General features: G+C 45.0%; 1 protein-coding gene across 10 annotated transcripts in view; it reads left to right on the top strand.

Annotated features, from left to right (window-relative positions):
• The window catches only part of Rab3ip (RAB3A interacting protein), a 43,836-nt gene extending 24,721 nt beyond the window's left edge, over positions 1-19,115 (top strand). For 6 of the 10 annotated variants that reach the window (XM_006241357.5, XM_006241360.4, XM_039078619.1 and 3 more), the window contains 8 exons: positions 234-329; positions 7,814-7,891; positions 8,475-8,678; positions 10,609-10,737; positions 11,903-12,015; positions 15,658-15,757; positions 15,839-15,908; positions 17,829-19,115. In XM_006241357.5, coding sequence (XP_006241419.1) covers positions 234-329; positions 7,814-7,891; positions 8,475-8,678; positions 10,609-10,737; positions 11,903-12,015; positions 15,658-15,757; positions 15,839-15,908; positions 17,829-17,911 — 873 coding nt within the window. In that variant the 3' untranslated portion in view covers positions 17,912-19,115. The other 4 variants (NM_017313.3, XM_063263144.1, XM_063263143.1 and 1 more) reach the window with 4 other exon arrangements.
• Positions 19,116-19,635: the final 520 nt, after the last annotated feature.

Below are 19,635 nucleotides of genomic sequence, written 5' to 3'. Positions count from 1 at the left end.
ATAGTGGTTTTTATTGTTATAGTCACAGTTAGTCTTTGAATGTTTCATGGAAGAAAGATAATGTAACATGTTGGCTTAGTTATAATTTTAGAGTTTGTAATTAATTGTAATTCATTTTCAGTAATAACATGTAGGAGATGGTATTAACATGTTATAATTTATTAACTATTATATAATCTACAGTTTCACTTCAGACTGAAGAGATCTAAAACAAAATTATCAATTTCTCATAGGAATTGAAGTTAAAAGATGAAGAATGTGAGAGACTTTCGAAAGTGCGAGATCAACTTGGGCAGGAGTTGGAAGAACTCACAGCTAGTTTATTTGAGGTTGGTCTGTTTACATCGTGGCCAAGAACAATATCTCAATTGTATATGTTGATAGAATCGGATTGTGAAGGCATCTTGAGAAGGATATGGCTAGCTTCATGTGTGTGCACAATACCTCTAAGGTAGACAGAAGATAATCTTTAAGGAAATGTAGTCTCTAACTTAAAATACACAAAGAGGAAACAGGAACACTGTAGCTGTCCGTGTTGGCCGTGAACAATGTTTGTGTGCAAGGAAGGGCCAGTAACTTTAGTTTCCAAGTTTACCAGTTATTTAGGGCCATTTGGATTTTCAACGTCCTTGTCCTTTTATGATTGCAAACCCGGGGTGCAGTCACTGCTGCGGAGCGATTTAAGGAGCATGAGGCCACTCACCTTCGTCTGCAGCCTGTCCTCGGGACCGAGGTCTCTACCAGGCCTGCTCAGACTTGATAGCACTGTCACTGACACAGAGAGACATGTGCAGTGGGGCCTGTGTGGGACGGGCAGAGATAGACAGAACCCAAAGAACTGTGTTTGAGGTCTGAAGGAAGAACACTTTTTTTACTCACTGGTGGCAGAGGCCGTCTGCCTTGGGAAGTGGACCAACTTGTTAATGTGATCCAAAACTCCATCACAGAAATCCTCAGGATACTGGGTGATAAAACACAAAATAGGTTTGTCCCCCAAATACTAACTAGGAAAGAAAAGTAGTTCTATTTTCTAAGTTTATAAATTTGTCCATAGGCAAGGATGGAGAAGTGCTTCTGTGCAGCCTATGAGGAGAACAGCGTGGCTGTATTTTAATTGCACATAATAGGCTTTCAGTCAAAACTGTCATTCAGAGATAAGGTCATTACATAAGGACAAAAGGGTCAGTTTGATTGGATTATACAAGTAAGCATGTACCCAGTAACAAAGCACCCAGACGTACAAAGCAAACGTCAGACCTAAGGGGGAAATGCAGTACAGTAATAGAGATGTTGCTGTGGTTGTTCAGATAGAAAACCAAGACGAAGTAGCAGGGTGGGTCGACACCAGACCAGATGTCCCTAGACGCACAAAGAACTCTCCACATAACAAGAGGATCCACTCTTCTCATGTGCACACATGAGAAATGTCGTCTGGGATAATAAGCCATTATAAACTGAAAAGACAAGAGATTCCCAGTGCTTTTTCCATTTTCTCAGATATGTTCTTTCAGTTTACCCACGAGTGAAGCCTGGGAAACATTTCTGCCACAGTGAAATCTAATTAGAAATAGCAATCAGACAGACAGTAAAACAGACAAGTGTGTGGGTACTGAAACACTCTGAACTGTGGGGTTAAAGGAGGAACCGAAAGGGAGTGTGAAAAACTCTTTGAGACAAACTCATGGAGAGCCTAGCAAAAGCTTAGGGGATGCAGCAGACACTGCGCTAAGAAAATTACCAGCAGTCAACGCCTACGGAAGGATGCAGGAGGGCACTCAGTCTAATACACGCCTCAAGGCGTGGGGAAAAGACTGAGCCCCAAAGTAGGAGGAGGAAGGAAATACCAGAGTTTAAGAGGAACAGAGACAAGTGAAAAAGAGAAAATATCCACAAAACGAAGAGTCATTTTTTGAAAGAACTGAGGGAAAAAGAGAAGGTTTAAAAGATGGAAGAAGAGACATACTGAAAAACATGCCTCAGGCATAAACTACTCGGGGGATCCCAGAGATGCAGCTACCAAAATGGAGGGAAGGATACAGGATAGGAGAGACCAGTGACAAGTGAGTCGGTTATAGATGTGGCCAGGCCACAGCCAGCTTAACCGAGAGCAGTCCAGAGGGAAGTGTCACCAGGCAGTAACACAGGACAGCAGACATCCCCAGATGCTCCAAACAAAGCAGAAGGCACACACAGAAGGGAGCACACTAGTCAAGGCATGTTGTCGCGTCAGTACTGCTGCAGTGTTAACGCCAGTGCCAATTCCGTGAGGAAAAAGAAGCCTGTGGGCTAGCGTTGAGTCTTGACACACAGAGATTCAAAAATCTTCAGTAAAATACTATCAGTCCAGGTCCCACAGCACATGACGGAAACCACTCACCATGGCCAAAGAGGATTTAGCCTTGGAATGCAAGGATGACCCAGAACCAGCAGATCCGTCGGTGAGGCACACCACGTCCAAGGACATGGAAACATGTGGCCGTCTCAATAGATGGAGAGAACGCATCTTACCAAAGTCAAAGTGATACAATAAATCTTGGAAAAAGAGGGGTTAAAGGAATGGTATTCAACATAGTGAGGACCAAGGATTGAACATAGCCGCATCTAACCCTGGTGAGCAGGAGGCAGTTCCTTGGTGATCTGGTACAAGCCAAAGGCTTTCCACCGCACCACTTATCCGTGTAGGACTAGGATCAGAGTCAGAACAATCCCGCAGGAGAGGAAGGAGATTAGGTCTGTAGATGATTGCCGTCTATATAGAGCATCCAAAAGATAGGAACTTTGTAAAGTTTGAGATTAGACAAATGAGTGTTTATATGCTGTAAATGATCTGAATTAAGGGAATTAAAGAAATGGTTTCACAGTAGCAACCACAGGAATCACTCACCTAAAAATAAGCAGTGGTTGGTTCTCTGAAAGTTAGGACAGGTTGATGTGAAGGGAATTTAAAGAAGACATCATTCCATAGGTCAGAAGAATTAATTCAGTATTTAAATCTCTGTATACCCAGTGATCTGCAGATTCAATATAGTCACGATCAAAATCCCAAGAATATCATTTGCAGAACTAGAAACAAAAATCTTAATTCACATAGATTGTCAAAAGAGCGAAACAATCAAAGTACTGTGAGCAAGAACAGTAAGCTGGGTGCAGGCGTTTCCTGAGCTCAGTCTGTGACAAAGTGACAGCAGTCAAAACCACAGCAATCAAAACCACAGTGAGAAGAGGGAGTTGGGTAGAGCCCAGCGTGCACTGATAGTCTACCGCTTGTTAAAGAGAGGAAGGACAGCCCCTTCAGAGAATGACACTGGAAAATAACATCTGTGTGCACGGATAGGACTGCTCTCTGCGCTCTAAACAGACCCCACAGATTAAATCAAAAGACCTGAAACTACACAACCACTGGCGTGGGCAGCGGTTTTTGTTGTTGTTGCTGCTGTTTTTAATGTGAAACCAGAAGCTCAGGAAACATAACAGAAATAGAGATGTGGAATTGCATCAAACTTAAGCTTGCAAACAGTCACCCAAACTAACCAGCAGTGCAGTGGAGAGAACACCATGTGCAGGGAGTGTCTGGATCTGGCAAGGGGTAGCTGCAGAGTATGTAAGCACCTAACAGAGATGGACAAGGATCAGAAGCTGTGTGAAAAGTATATACCAGTATATACCAGTCAGGTAATGCAAATCCAACCCAGTGATATGCCGACACTGCCTCACATTCTCAGTGTGTGTTGGCAAGGTGTGGTACTGTCGGTATGGCTGTCACAGACAAAAGTATGGGGATGTCTCCTTAAAGAATTAAAGGTGTAGCCAATGGAGTGGCACACGCTTTCATCCCAGCCCTCAGGAGGCAGAGACAGGCAGATCTCTGATTCAGGGTTAGCCTGGTCTACCTAGTGAGTTCTAGGCATCCAGGATTACATGGTGAGATCTTGTCTTTAAAAAACAAACAACCCCCCCCCCCAAAACAAACAGAAAACCCCAGACCAAAAAACAACAAGAAAACCTAGCATCAAGCAATTCCCGTTTGGAGTATACATCAGAGGGAATAAATTCTTTATCTGTATTCTCAGGTTTATTGCTGTTGTATTGTCCCAAGCCAGATGTGAGCCCCTAGTCAACAGTCCGTGAATAAGGCTGAAGCGTCCTGTGTGTTTATACAACATTGGCTTTTTAAAAAGGGAAATCAGGTTGACGTGGTTCTGTGGGTAAAGGTGCTTGCCGTACAAGCTGATGACCAGAGTTTCGTCCCCGGATCCCGTGGTGGAAGAGGAGCGTCATTCCTGACGGTTTTCCTCTGGCTGACACAACACACACACTCACACAGTCAAACACACACACTCAAACACACTCATACACACAAATTTATTAAAATTAAAGAAAATCTCATTGCTTGAGGCAATATAGATGATCATGTAAGAAGAGGACAGAAAAATGTACAGTGTTCCCCCTTCCCGTAGATTCTGAAGGAGCTGAGTTTACCGTTCATCAGGACACAGTAGATGGGTGGTTGTGGGGCTGAGGAATGGGAGGGCGGAGTGCTGGTTAACGGAAGGAGCTGTCAGGTGTATAGGAGGTGAGTGTGTGCAGGGACTGAGTCGGATGCTGGGAGCTCACAGTTCACCGCAACGTAGATCTCAGTGTTCTGATCACCAGACACATAGGGCGAGCTGAAGTCCAACCTTCTGTTTTCACTGAGATGGGGAAGTTCATCATGTATTGCCTCTGCTTCCACACGGCAGAAAACAAAATTGAGTTAGGTAAGGGAAACTGTCTGTGTGGTCCTGAGATCCACGAATGCCACTTGGCCCTTTCCGAGGTCGGTGATTCCTAGTACAAATCTTGGCTGGGGCTGTGGAGCTGAGCGTGGGAGGCACAGAGGATAGGACAGCAGGAGCTCTGTGTGCAGTCACCGGGGATGAACTTGAAACCCAGCATGCTCATCACGGCCTCAGCACTGCCGCGGTTCTGGGTATGCCGCATGCTCACTCCATCCCAGTCGCACCGTCCGCCACCTATGAATGTGACCTGAAATGACGGAGGCCCAGATTCAGAACCTCAGGTGGTTAGGAGCTGCCGTGTTCTTAATGTGTAAAGTTTTCTGTTCCTGTAGAAACATACAGTTCTACTTATGGAAAATAGGACTTTACATGACCTTCTTACGGCATTCCTTAGGGTGTATATATCCAGCTAGTATGTGTAGGATTATATTGTGTTTAAAACATTTGGTTTTAAAAATTGCATTTTAGGGCCAGCAAGGTGGCTCAGCAGGTAACAACCCTCGTGGCCAAGCCTGACCCAGGTTCCGTCCCTGGGACCCATGTGGTGGAAACACAGAGCTAACTTGTGCAAGTTGTCCTCTGATTTCTACATGCATGCTGTGGCACACCCAAAATTAATTAACCGTGTAAAACAAATTAAAAAAAATTGTTCTTTATAGTGTTTCCTTGAATTTTATTTAAAAGAAGAAAATCATTAAAAAGAGGAGTTGGAGAAAAAGGCGTCAGAGCCAGAAGCCTGCACTGGACCTGCACACACCTAGGCCTGTCAGCAGCCAAGCGTCCTGACTGACTGGGGGGCTCAGGCCATAGCCCACCCCGAGGGGCTGCTGGCTGAGGAAGATGCAGTCATTGTCTTTACCTGTGTACCACTTGTATACAGGCGAGCCGCCCAGGTCCCAATGGATAGTTGAGAACTTGGTCACGTAGATGACTCGGGGTGTCAAAGTCAGGATGTAAAAGGGAAGCTTGACAGGTCAGAGGAGAGAGGCCAGGTGTGGCACGAAAACAGCCAGAATGCATTGCACACCTGTCTCAGTGTCAGAGAAGCAATTCAATCAAAGATAGGGTTTTTAGAAGTTGAGGCAGTTAGCTTGGGACCGGGACAGTTTTTAACGGTCCTGAAATGGCCCTGAACATACTTCTGCCGTTTGTACTAGAAGCAGTGTTCTCAGCATTGTAGCATGTTCCTGGCAAAGCTCAGACTTGAGTGCAGAAAGCCTGGGGAAGCCTGCCGTGCACAGAGCTTACAGCACCTCACCTTCGGGACAGTAAAAGACAGTGACCCCAGCATCTGGAAACTGCATTTCCATGTTCGGTTGGTTGGCAGACTCATGCCATATGCTTTACCCCTCAGACTGGCGCCCCCTTCTCTGGGGACATCTGCTACATGGTGTATCAGTGTCCCTCTTGAAGCCGGAGAGGTCCCCTCATACCCCACCTCACCTTGGTTTTATCCTGGCCTTGGTTCTAGTTGTTCGATGTCTTCTTAGCTCTTTGAAACTCTCAAAACTCTTTTGGAAGTGTCAGCTCTTCCAGTTGTCCTCTCTTAAGTCTGATCCAGATCGCTCAGCTGACACCAAGCGTCCATCCCTGCCCAGTTCAGCAGTTATCGCTTGACATTAGTTTCTTCTGCATTTAGAGTTAAATGTCGGTTATCTTAGGAGCAGATGGATTTATTATTTTGGAAATACCTGTCCAATAGTCGTCTTTTGACAGCTCCTCCTTATTCCAGAAAAGCCAAGCAAATCTGCAACAACTGTTGTTTTCGGAAGGGAAGGGCTTCGATCATTCTGACAGCTCTTAAACACTTTGCTGGATGAGTGCATATGGTGCTGGAGTATTCCTGCGGTCCATCTCACTCCATTACAACCATCGGTAGTGAACGTTCGATTATTTAATGTAGTCTGAGGTTCGTGTTCACGAGACACACAGCTGCTGCACATGAACAGCTATGACGGCATGCCCCACTCTGAGGGAGAGCTTGCACCTGCCACCTGCAGGTCACAGACCTGCAGAGCTGTCAGACTGTGTGCTTATTAAATATTGTTGAATCTTCTTTGGATATCTTATGTTCACACATACTAAGTCCGAAACCACATTTTGTTCCCAGACATTCTAGTCTATACAGATTATTTTACACAAAAGCATAATCTTTAAAACATGAGATCATGGGTTGGGGATTTAGCTCAGTGGTAGAGCGCTTGCCTAGCAGGCGCAAGGCCCTGGGTTCGGTCCCCAGCTCTGAAAAAAAAGAAAAAAGAAAAAAAAAAAAAGAAAACAAAACAAAACCATGAGATCATGTTATTCTCATCCTTAAAGAAGAGCTCATCTTTCACTTAGAGTGAAGCCCGGGATTGTCACCCTGACTTTTGTCCCTGTTGTTAGAGTGTACCCTGAGCAGGACCTCTTTAGGAACCAGGCCTTTGTCTCGTTCCTCGTTCTCTGTCAGAACCCAGGACAGTACCTCCCAAAGAGAAGTCATTAGTAAGTACTGTGGCTGCGAGGCGGGCGGGTGCCTGCAGTCTCCTCTCTGTTGCATTAGGCACTGACGACTACGGAGTGGACGGCTCCCTTCTCAGCCTGCACTGTACAGTGCAGTTTTCACCTGTATCGTTTTTATGAGTTTACTGGAAACTGAAGCTCCTCAGGTCATTTCTTCTGAGGTGTGAACTGTTGTCCCTTTTGTGTATTTTTTTCTGTGACTAACAATGTGTATCAGGATTTAATTCCAACACCTTGTTGCAAAGAAGTTGGCTTTGGCCTGCGGCCGTCCTCCATCCCCTTTACTGGTCACAGACCTGACGGTGTCTCTTGGATGGACTGGACCTCACCTCAGCTGCTGCCATGCTTAACAGGTGCTAAAAGCCTGGGCCTCACCTAACTTCTGTCTGTTTGACGGCAGCTGCTCCCCCCACCCCCCATGGTTGTTGAGGGCTGGCGCTGTGTCCTTGCTTCCTCACAGGTAGCCCTGAAGTAGCTTTGAAATGAATGCTAAAATACTTTGCCTCCCAAGTTTGCAATGTTGATTCTTTCAGGAAGCTCACAAGATGGTGAGAGAGGCGAACGTCAAGCAGGCAACTGCAGAAAAGCAGCTGAAGGAAGCTCAAGGGAAAGTGAGTCTCGGAGCTTTCCTTATGGACGGGGAGACCGTGGGGAGACTAGTCATGAGTGCCCTGACGCCCTTGGCGGCTGTTGTTACTGGAGAAGCAGCACTTATGTCATACTCGGAAGCTGCAGAACCACGAGTGAGCACAAGGCACATACTGCACCAGTAACCCTGGACGCTGGTGTGTATTCTACCACAGCCAGCTTGCTTCCCGCCGCGTACACGCAGAGGATGTTACAGTCCTCTTGGAAAGTTACGTTTGTTTTCTTAGTTCACTGGGAAAAAAGTCACCTCAGTAAACTTGATTATCTTAGGAGCAAACTAAAGGTAATGGTAAACTGATACATTTTAATGTTTTGGGAACTCATACTAGTGTTAGGTATTTAAAATGTTCCTTTTGACATTATTGGCAGTAGAATCAAAGCATACGGAGACCCAGAAAACTTGGATTACTTTCCCCTCATTACTTCATAGAAAAATAACAAATTAAATGTATTTTCTGTTCTTGCAAGTGTTTTTTGCCAAATTGCTAACATTGGTCACTTCTGCCATAAAGCGTGTGCGTGTGACGGTGCTGCTTTCTTTTCAAGATTGATGTGCTTCAAGCCGAAGTGGCTGCGCTGAAGACACTCGTACTGTCCAGTTCTCCAACATCGCCTACGCAGGAGCCTCTGGCGGCTGGAAAGACGCCCTTTAAAAGGGGGCACACACGGAACAAAAGTACAAGCAGTGCTATGAGTGGCAGCCACCAGGACTTCAGTGCGATCCAGCCAATCGTAAAAGACTGCAGAGAGGTAACTCCTGAGGGCTGTCCCCTCTGGCTCTGCCTGGGCTTCCTGCCGATTGTCCAGTTGTCCTCACTGAGGCGGCCAGCAAACTTTAGTGCAGAATATGCAGTGTTAAGATGGGGAGGCTGTCCTACAGCTGGTTGGTCTCAAGGATCCTCACTCTCTGACCCTTGATCTTGGAGGGCCTGCTGCAGGCAGGGGAGTCTGCATTGCAAGTTTCTGTCTAGGGAACAAACTGGCATGTGTTGTATACAGGAAAGTGGGTGCCTCAGGGTCCCCACTAGTCAGGACATTCTGTTAGTGAGCATTAAAATACAAATATAAGAAGCGTGAAGATAGATTTTCTTCAAGATTGCTAGTAGGTAGCTCTTTTTATTTGAAATCTGAGAGAAGCAAAATTTTACATCCATAAGAAAGTTCTAGAGTTGAGTCAGATAATCAAGAAAACAGAACCCAGAAATAACCGAAGCCTTGCATTTTAGAAAACATAGATAACTTAGATACTGTCTATCGATCATCCTAGGGATGTAGTGTTTGTAGGGATTGACCCAGACTTCCTGGGGCTTCACTCACTCCTGAGTTTAAGCCAATTCGTGCTGAAGAAGCTGTTGGGGTTTAGTCAGCTAAGGTGTGTGTAGAAGCCAGGAATCACTTCACTGAATAGCCAAGGGTAGCTGTTGTAGCTGAATTACATCTGCTCAGCTATTAATAAGAATTTGGTAACTGAAAAGTTCACTTCTCATCCAAATCTGAATGTAGCAGAATCTAAAGTTCATATTTGTTTTGTTAAATATCTAACATACTTCTTTAGTCACTACTTTAATTCTGATTTCTTTAACTTTAAATAAGTGTACTTAAATAAAAAGTTTAGCGTTTAAATTTTCACTTAGTGTAATGTATTTTCTTGTGTTGCTTATAGTAAAACTTTTTTAATGGCGTCTCAATATTTAAGAAGCTTCTCTCATTTTTTGAAATGTATAAAAATGATCGGTGGGTAGACCTGGGGATCTGAGGGCCTTTGGGGAAGAAGACTTAGGTCAGACTCAGAGATGGGGAAGGGAAAGAGGAGGATCAAGTGGAGGCCTGACCAGAAAGCCCATGGATTATTACTAATTCAGGGGGTATTTAGGGTGCTCAGTGTCGTAGCCGAGTGCATCTGCTGCTTTCTGTCCTGTAGCTTACACTAAGGGACATTTTAACCATCCCTTAGGGACTGTCTCTAGTTAAGGACAGTCCCTCAATTTTATCCCACACTAGGTTTCCCAGGTTAGACTCAGCTTACTCATTTTCTCTAGCTAATGTGGCTCCAGATTGGTAGCTGTCACAAGAGACTTGTCAGCGTGCTTCTGTTCAGGACAGCCTGTGTCTTCAGACAGCCCCAGTTTGCTGGGCATAGCAGTCAGGCCGAGGCAGGAGCCTAGTGAGAGGCAGCCCGCTTACATAGTGAGCTTGGGGTGTGAGTGAGACCCTGTCTCAGAAGAGGAGTAGCCACGGTATGTGGAGAGCCGTAGGTGAGGAGGCACAGTGTGTGGAGAGCCGCAGGTGAGGAGGAGACACAGTATGTGGAGAGCCGTAGGTGAGGAGGAGACACAGTATGTGGAGAGCCGTAGGTGAGGAGGAGACACAGTATGTGGAGAGCCGCAGGTGAGGAGGAGACACAGTATGTGGAGAGCCGTAGGTGAGGAGGAGACACAGTATGTGGAGAGCCGTAGGTGAGGAGGAGGCAGCATGTCTGCACAGCACAGGGACACACCGAGAAGGCTGTCAGTCATTTTCTAAAGGAAGACTACTGTCAAGTTTTACGGGCAACTGAATTTTTGCTATGTTACATGAAGAACTTTCCCTTTAATCACGTCTAATTTAGGGTTTGGTTTTATCAAGTAAGTGTTTTGTTTTTTCTTTTTAAAGTTGTTTTATGTTTGCTTTGGTTCATTAGGCCGATCTATCGCTGTATAATGAGTTCAGGTCTTGGAAGGATGAGCCCACAATGGACAGAACATGTCCCTTCCTAGACAAAATCTATCAGGAGGATATCTTTCCATGCTTAACATTCGCGAAAAGTGAGGTAATGTTTCCCATCTCGTTAAGAACGCATTGCAGTCAATGTGCTTTCTGCTGCCATGTTTCATATTGTAATGTCCTACGTGTAGTAAATTACTGTAAAATGTCATTTTTAACATTGCTCCATTTCGCGTAGGACCATGATTACGGCTGTTCTGAGCGTCTTTCCTCATTGTATCAGTGTCCCGTGTAGATCTGTGTGGGAAGAGGGCCTGCTGCTTGATTCGCAGACCCAGATTCAGTTTTCCGTTTGAGCCAAGTTCTGTGTACACCCTGTTAGAGAGTAGCTCAGAGCAAAGTGCTCCACTAACCTCTACAAGGTCCTGTTTGATCTCTGCCACTGCCAACATAGACCCTAAACCAGATCCCCAACTGTGTCCTTAAACAGGAGAGACAGTGCCAACTTGGCCTGGGTCAGAGTTGTTAGGAGGAAGAATGAAGCAAGCAGGTTGAAGCACACTGAAAAGAATCAGGTGTCATATAAATCCTATCCAACTGTAAAGTCTTAATTTCAGTTCGATCTTAAATGTGAGAAGTTTGTCTCCCAATAGCCTGCGAGCTAATGTAAGGAATTGAGTCCTCAGAACCTTACATGACTCATTAGAGGATTGGGCTGTATCGTCCTCGTAAGAACTGAGGATGAACAGCATGATGCCGACCCGAGTGTGGGCTGTGCGTTGCAGACCATTCACTAGTGCTGGTCTTCTCAGCACTGCACTCTGACCTGCTTACTGCTGCCCATCGGCGCTGGACACTCCGTATCCGACCAGGACACTTTTGTGCCTGTAGGACATACATTGAGAGAATATTTGGCTAGGGTTACTGTCTTATCGCTGTCACAGATGACTGGTATCTATTGCATAAATTTAGAGGATGCAGGATTAGGATATTAGTTTTGAAGTGGGTTTTATAGTGCGTGTGGAATCATGGGTAAGGGATGGATGACAGAATCTGGAATAATAACTTTATCCTCTGCCAGTTAATACAAAAAATGCTTGGCACTGTAATTAAGCTGCTTGCATTTTAAACGTTAAATCAAGATTGTGGTTTGTGTTTTTAATTCCTTCTCTTTGCAATGGTTATGGCCATGTTAGTGAAGCTGACCAGCTTCTAATTAGCCTGTTACTTTATTTAGGTATTTGCTGCTGACATTTAACTTTTGTTTTAAGTTGGCTTCAGCTGTTCTGGAGGCCGTGGAGAACAACACTCTAAGCATCGAGCCGGTAGGGTTGCAGCCCATCCGCTTCGTGAAGGCTTCCGCGGTGGAGTGCGGAGGGCCAAAGTAGGTGTTTACACCATGCCTTGTGGGGAGAGCGCGTTGTTCAGAGTCTCTGTGCTGTGCCTCTGTGTTCATGTCTGTGGTTTAAATGTGACCACATACTCCTCAGTTTCTTCTCCTACCCCACCCGTGTTTGTCTTTAACTTTGTATTTCAAAGTTAAGCTTACCCCCCACCCCCACCCCCACCCCCTGCAGTCAGAGCTGTGGTCTGTTAGGTAAAGAAAGGTGTGTGGTGTATTTAGAGAAATCTAGAACATTCTTAGATTTCAGTGTGGCTGTGAAGAGAGGGAAGGTCATTGGTACAGACCCTAGGCAAGAGGTGGGTGTGGGCTGCTCAAGAGAGTCCCGAGGATCTAATTACAGAATACATGCATGCCAGGGATGCAGGTCGGCTAAGGTAGGGACAGTAGTGACCATTAGTGGGTTGTGAGGTCAGACGTGGATTGTAGGCCAAACTGCCAGAGCGGGGAGGGGAAGGAGGAGGGAGAGGGAGGGGGTGGGAATGAGTTATTTATTTATGTACGCTTACCATCTGTGTAAAATACTTTGGTCTGAGGATTGCCATCAAAACTAGTTTGAGAAGGTACTGACTTAGAACTGGCCTTACCAAGTATGAAAACAGGACACAGGAGCTGGAGGGATGGCTCAGTGGTTAGCAGCACTTGATGCCCTGGAGAGAACACAAGTCCAGCCTTGTACCCACATCAGCCAACTCGGCAACTACCTGTAACTCAGATCGGATTCCTCTGGCCCTCACGCACCTCACAGGAACATCTCCCCCCACCCCTGCCCCCATAGTCCTAGATACATATGCATAATTTAAAAAAGGAAAATTAGTCCTCACCTTCCACCCGTATTATATCTGTAAAGGATCCTGAAATGTGACAGGTGTTTGGAGAGTACACGTTGTCAAGGGAGGACCGCTCTGTTCTCATAGCAGGGCAGGCTTTTCTCACACACTGCTATAAGGAGAAAGCCTACAACCGGAAATGTTACCCCAAGCTGCATGTAATTATGCTTCAGCCTCTGTTTTAAAACTATCAGGGAATGCGTTTGAGGACCTGGTTCATAGGGAGGCTGGAAAGCCCAGCCGAGCCCACAGTACAGCCGTTGGCTCCCATCAAGGCTGTGTGATGCTGTACACTAAGGGTCTGTTAGAGAGGCTGTGCCATCTGTTTCTGTTGGCACACGCATTCTCAGGATGGCTGTTGAGTGTTGGTTACGAGATTGCTTGGGTGGTATGGCTGGTCATGTATTTGTTTCCTGAGCTGCACATCCAGCCAGAGTTGTAGTTGGTGTTAAACCCTGGTGACACCCTATGCACAGCAGCCTGGACTTTAGAGGAAATTTATAGTATTTCATTTCACAAACACCAAAGTCTTTTCCTTTTAGCCCTCCAGCCCCTCCAATGGAAAGTCGATGTAAGGAAAGCAGTGTTTGAAGGTCTGAATGAATAAATAGGGCATGTGGCAGTTTTACTGTGGAATTTGTGCTTATATATGTCACATACTATACATGCTGTACTCTACAAGATGGCAGACAGCAGTGCATACTTACAGGGTTTTAGAAAATGAATAGACAGGTTAGATTTAGAGAGCAATTTATATACAGTGCTTATGTGCGCAAGGTCTGGAGGGAAGGCGTTTGTCTTTTTCTTTCTTTTCTTTCTTTTACATTTTATTTTCTGTTAGGAATAGTGTGCATGTAGAATAACTTGTGGGAGTTGGTTTTTTCCTGGCTGAAATTGATGGCTCAGAAATTGCAGTTTTAAACTAACTATAAGGTAAAGTCCTAGCAAGGCTCCTGGGAACTGGGTTTCCGAAGTGGTGGCTGAACAAGTGGCAAGTGCTGGGAGCCTTTAGAGAAGGACGAGGTCGTTCTGGTGGGCCTGGGGCTCGCTGGAGGTGCCGAGATTTGGTCTGGGGTGTGGGGTGTGGGTAGAATTGGATAAATCAGAACAGGAAAACATTATGTTCAGAGGATCAGGAAGATGAAGGAGAAAAGAGGTGTGACAGATGAAAGATGGAAATTAGATGGGGTGGGGGCTACAAGAAGGCAGAACTTAAGAGTTGACTGTCCCCTCCGTTGGTTGGAAGTTAGAAAAAGTTCTGACTTGTGAAAGAAGCTGTGGGCCTGGATTTCTGCACTGTTAACCCTGGTGGTGAGGTGAGTGAGTCTGGAATCTGGAGACTGGCTGTGAGGAGGCCCCGCAGGAGTAGCTTGTTCTATACTGCATCAGGAGGAGGCCAGAAAGCCCAGGACCGGGTTAGCTTTAGAAGTGATCAGTTAAGATTTTTTTTTTTAAAGCCATTGAAGAAAAGCTTTTATCAGGTATGAGGAAACATATACATACATACAGCTCACACACACAGAGAGAGAAAAACCCTTCATAACCCAGAGCCAAAGCTTGGTCCTCTTTAAAGGGCACTTTTTATTTTATTAATCTAAGAGTTAGTGCCAATGATCTCATTAGCAAAATCCTTTCAAAATGAGACAAGATGGTGAAAGAACAAACATATTTTCCAGAGAATAGCTGTAACCTTTTTTTCAGTTGAAGGGTTTTTTTTTTTTTTCTTCTGAATAAGTATAGTTTTGCACATTACAAGGACTCCTAATGGTTGAATCTTAAATTTACTGATTTCTGATCCTTCCCAAGCTAGTAGTTAGTACTTCTAAATATTGCCACAGATCATTAAAGCAGTTTGCATGCGTGGGTGTTTGTGTGTACATGTGTGTGTGTGCATGCGTAAGCAATAAGGCAAAGTCTCCTTGAAAAGAATTAAAAAATAGTCTCTTTTTCACAGAGATTTGCAGGTTGCCTTTAAAATTATCTTGTTCCAAATAACACAGTCTGCACTTGTTTTCTTAGTGAAGGAACGCCTGTGTTACATATTTAGTAGTAGGTATAAGTGAGATCTAATGTGGTTCACACACATTGTTTTTCTTCGCTGTGTAATTTGTAATGGCATGTCAAATGCTATTCACCACTTTTTTCCCCCTGAGAGCTATGCTAATTTTGCCTTAGCAAAGAGGGGTAGTCGTGTCTGTCCAGGTTCCCAGCTGACACGGTTGGCCGTGGCTGCTGTAAGTCCAGCCTGATGGACAGTCAGGCTTCGTTCATGGAGCAGCATGGTGACAGTGGCTCATCACCTCTGTAGCGGTCAGCGATGGCCACCTGATGCGAGGCTTTAAAGATAAGCAAGGCACAGTGTCTACCCTCCAGAAATATATAGCCTCGTCCAAGTAGATAGAATGCCCACAGACAGACAGACAGGATGGTATGAGCTGGCCTCTTCATCCGAGCGTTATGGTTTTGCATCTAAAGGGCAGCTTGTTTCTTTATAGTTCTTACACCCAACACTGAGTGCAGCTGGCCCTGCCACCCGCACATACTCCGTTTGTCAGGTGTCCCCCTGTGAACTGTCAACATCCGTTCCAGAGGCGAGATCAGTTGTAAGCTCATACTGTGAGTCCCACAGGGGCAGAGGCTCTGTCCTGTTCTTCATGGTGGCCCAGCATCTAGAGCAGGCCTGTCACATGGTAGGGTCTCAGATATTTCCTATCTGAATGAAAAAACGACCTGTAAAGAAAGTAGGGCAAATGCTTTTAATTAGAAAACAAAACTGGAATTTGTTGTTTTACAGAAAGTGTGCTCTCACTGGCCAGAGTAAGCCCTGTAAGCACAGGATTAAACTAGGGGACTCCAGCAGCTATTACTACATCTCTCCGGTTTGCAGATACCGGGTAAGTGACATGACCAGCACTTAGTAATGATTGCTTCGCTGTGAAACCGACCGCTCATGACGCCTCTCTTTTTTGGCCTAGATCACTTCTGTATGTAACTTTTTTACATACATTCGATATATTCAGCAGGGACTTGTGAAACAGCAGGATGGTGAGTGTTCTTACTTCCTTGTGAGCATTTACACTATGGTTAGCCAGTCAGAGCAATAGTGCAACAATCTGTTGTTCTGCAGTCCCGTTAAACTTCCTGACGACTTCTGACAAAACTATGCATGGTTCAGAACAAACGCCTCGGCCACAGAGGACGGTTTTATCTCCCCCATTTTGCTCTTGAGTTTTGAGCAGAACCAGTTTACCTTGCTAGGGATATGTGACAGATCCCCTTGTACGTGTCACGGGTGTTGAATCGTATGACATTCACCCTTCGACAGTTACGAGGTAGGGGTGAGAGGAGCTGAGACAGGAGGACAACACATTGAAGGCCAGGGAGAGCTGTAGGATGAGTTCATGGGCACCGTAAGCAAATTAATGGCATCTGTCTCAGGAAAAAAACAAGTTTAAGAAAAAATGTCAGGATGAGTATGGCTCAGTGGCAGACTGTAAATTTTTATAGATGTTGAAATGTTTCTGTACTGAAAGACTAGTAGAAGCTAATGCTTTCCGTCCCATCATGGAGAATTAAACTGGCAAAGACAGGCTCCGCCCATCAGGCTCTGGGACATTGTGCTGTGCCATATTTGCTTAGAGCTGCATATCATTAATTTTAATGTACAGAGAAGGCTCGGAACCTGTCTCCAGTGTCGGAGCCTAAAGGCTGTGAGACAAAAGGAGTCTGATTGTGTGATGATTTTTATAGTTTTAATAAAAACATCATTTGATTGCCTGTCAATGGATAATATTCTACAGATTTTTTTTTCCTTGTTATAGTAACATTGGTGGGAAGTCTAACAACAGCTGACTTCATGGAAATAGGAAGGAAGTATCTTGCCTGAGTGACAGATATGACATTCCTGCCGGGTTCTGTCCCTCTCCCACTTTATTTATTAGTACACAGCACTTACTGTGTGTGTTGTGTAAAGCTAAATTTTTAATTTTAAAACCTACTCATTATCTGAGCCTTGTATTAAAGGATTGAGGTTAGGTAGATTCAAGGCACAGTTTCTCAACTTTTGTTCTGCAGCTTGGCCACCTTAACCCCAAATGCTTCAAGATACAAAACTTCTAGCACGGACATATTGGCACAGTGCTATGCCTACCTCATGGTCAGAAAACAACAAAACCAGTACTGCTCTGCTGGGCTCGATCTGCTGGGCTCCACGGGAAGCCTTTTAACCTGGGTTATCTCATTGTGTCTGCATATGTTTTGTTTTGTTTTTTTTTTTTTAAATTAAAATCTGGACTCTTCTCACAAGCATTTCAGATAAAGGATACTCTGTGTTGACATTTTGAGCGTGGATAATTCTTTGTGTGTGTGAGGGATCTCTGTTGAGTATGCTGTAGCACGTTTACGGCATTTCTGGCCTCTAGTTATTTAGATGCCAGTAAACCTCAAGATACAACAGTAGAAAAGTATTCCAGACATTGCCAAGTGTGCTTTGGGGCCAGTTTTTCCCTGGTGAAACAACTGATGAGTGAGTGTGTGCTGGCCACAGGCCTTACTGCTTGACGCACAGAGCACTTCTGTTCCACTTGACTGGAAACGTAAAAGAAGCGTGGACAGTGGAAAAGAGCAGTTGAACTTGAACATTTGCTTTATTTCTAATTTGACCCAGGCATAAAACTTTATCATTACAAGGAACATTCCTGAATGTCCTCTGTTCTGGGAGAATGAAATGACAGGACAGCTGACCAGTGCAGGAGACTCCTGAGCTGGACAGTAACCTTTAGATAACTGAGGAATCCCTACTCATGGAGGGAACAGAGACTCCCTGAGAAGCCTGGGGCTTAGGCGTCAGGCGCGTCGTTAGGACATGCACAGGTTTGCCTTGCAACTAATTGTACATTTTCACTGAAACCCAAGCAGTAATTAAGGTGACGTTATGATTTACATGTCCCTTCTCTGTTTGTGCAGTTGATCAGATGTTCTGGGAAGTTATGCAACTAAGAAAGGAGATGTCGTTGGCAAAGCTGGGATATTTCAAAGAAGAACTCTGATGCCCTGAGTACGGGGCCGTGCGTGCTCCTCCCTGGACAGCTGAAGGATGACAACGTTTTTATGGTTACTCAATATTTATTTCTAAGGAGAAGGCCAAAGACTTCCCTCCTCTGCACACCACACTATGAAGTGCTGTGATTTTTTTCAAACTGACTGAGCTGTACTTGCTTATCCCTTAATGGAACACACTCTGAAGATTGCAGGCCTGCTAGTGATGGTAATTCAACACTGCAAATCCAGACCACCAAATAAACACCAGACTGAACATGTGTGTCTTTCTTAGCTCTGACTCGGCATAAAGTTGCAGAGGTTGATAGTAGTCTTCACATTGTACCCCTGTGAGAGCGAGGAAGGAGCCAGCTGGACAGGGCTTCATGTCTGTGTGTATGCTGGCATTCAGACGAAAGGTTTTATTTATTTTTATTCTGCCAGCTGTGATGTAGGGAATCCTTTTATCATAATGATTTGTTAAGTGTAATAAATGAAGACAGTGAACATTCTTGGGCATCCTGACGGAGGGCTTCACGTTAGCATTGAGCATTATCGTGGAATAGAAGGAGTGTTAAGTTTAATAGACCAGGGCATGGCCTAAAAGGATACGGTCTGCCAGCTCTGAGCTTCTGGTGACTGCTTCATTTCTAAGGTTGGACTAATGCTGACACTCGGGAAGAAACGACCAACATCAGATGTACAAATAAAAGAGGTTCGTAGTGGAGACATAGTATAGGAAAGCAAAGGAAAACAGCCCGCTTCCTTAACTCGAGTAAGAACACTCCGCTCACACTTTTGGAGAACACCTTGGACTGTGAAATATTTCCTACTTATAGATGCACAATTCTGATTGTTGTATGTGTGTGAATGTGTGTGTGTGTGCATCTCACTTGGGCCTTGTGCACACAGATCTGGAACTGGAGTTGCAGACAGCCGTGAGCTGCCGTCTCTCCAGCTTGTCCCTCTCGCTTTAAAAGTAAATAATTTTTCTACATTGTATGTGTCTATGAGGGTGTACCTGTGTGTGTGTGGCAGTCAGATGACGGCTTTTAGGAGTCTGTTCTCTCCTGTCTAGGTTTTCATGATCAAACAGACTCAGGACATCAGGGTTGGTAGCAATACCTTTATGTGCTGAGCCATTTCTCTGGTGCGGATCTCCACATCCTAATCATTGTGTATTCATCGCAATTAAACATAGTCTAATTGTCTCTAGAGAATGGGTTATTTTCCGTTCTTTACCTATCATGTGGTGGTGAGCCACCTTATATGTATATATTTCTGTGGGTATTCTGGCTTTTCCTGCATGTGTGTGCCCATTTTTAAGGTGTTTGGACTACTCACTAGACATCCGAACTGTGTAGCCCACCCACTGAATCCCATTGAACAGGCTCACCCAAGGATTCAGACCCCCCCCCCCAAAAAAAAACCCCTTTTTGCTCACACTCCTAAAGGAAGAAAAACAAGTTTGGGACATGCTAAAATGGAAAGGAGAGTGGGCCTCGTGTAGCTCACAGACAGAGCATAGAGCCTCACCTTTGATCCCTCTCATCACAAAAACAAATGCAAACAAGCCAGACATTGGGGAGTTTGCTGACAGAGTGAATGAGAGGTGAAGTTCCAGGACCACAAGGGGCAGCAAGACTGATCATCCTGCACCAAACTCAGCATCAGCAGTGCAGTGTGCACACACCAGGAGGCGTCCTTAGATTTCTCACCATGCTAAAGGGAACGT

The sequence above is a fragment of the Rattus norvegicus genome, chromosome 7, assembly GCF_036323735.1.
Source record: "Rattus norvegicus strain BN/NHsdMcwi chromosome 7, GRCr8, whole genome shotgun sequence".
In the NCBI taxonomy this organism is placed as follows: Eukaryota; Metazoa; Chordata; class Mammalia; order Rodentia; family Muridae; genus Rattus; species Rattus norvegicus.
The sequence above is the reverse complement of the archived record's forward strand: the minus strand, read 5'-3'. Positions and strand labels throughout refer to the sequence as shown.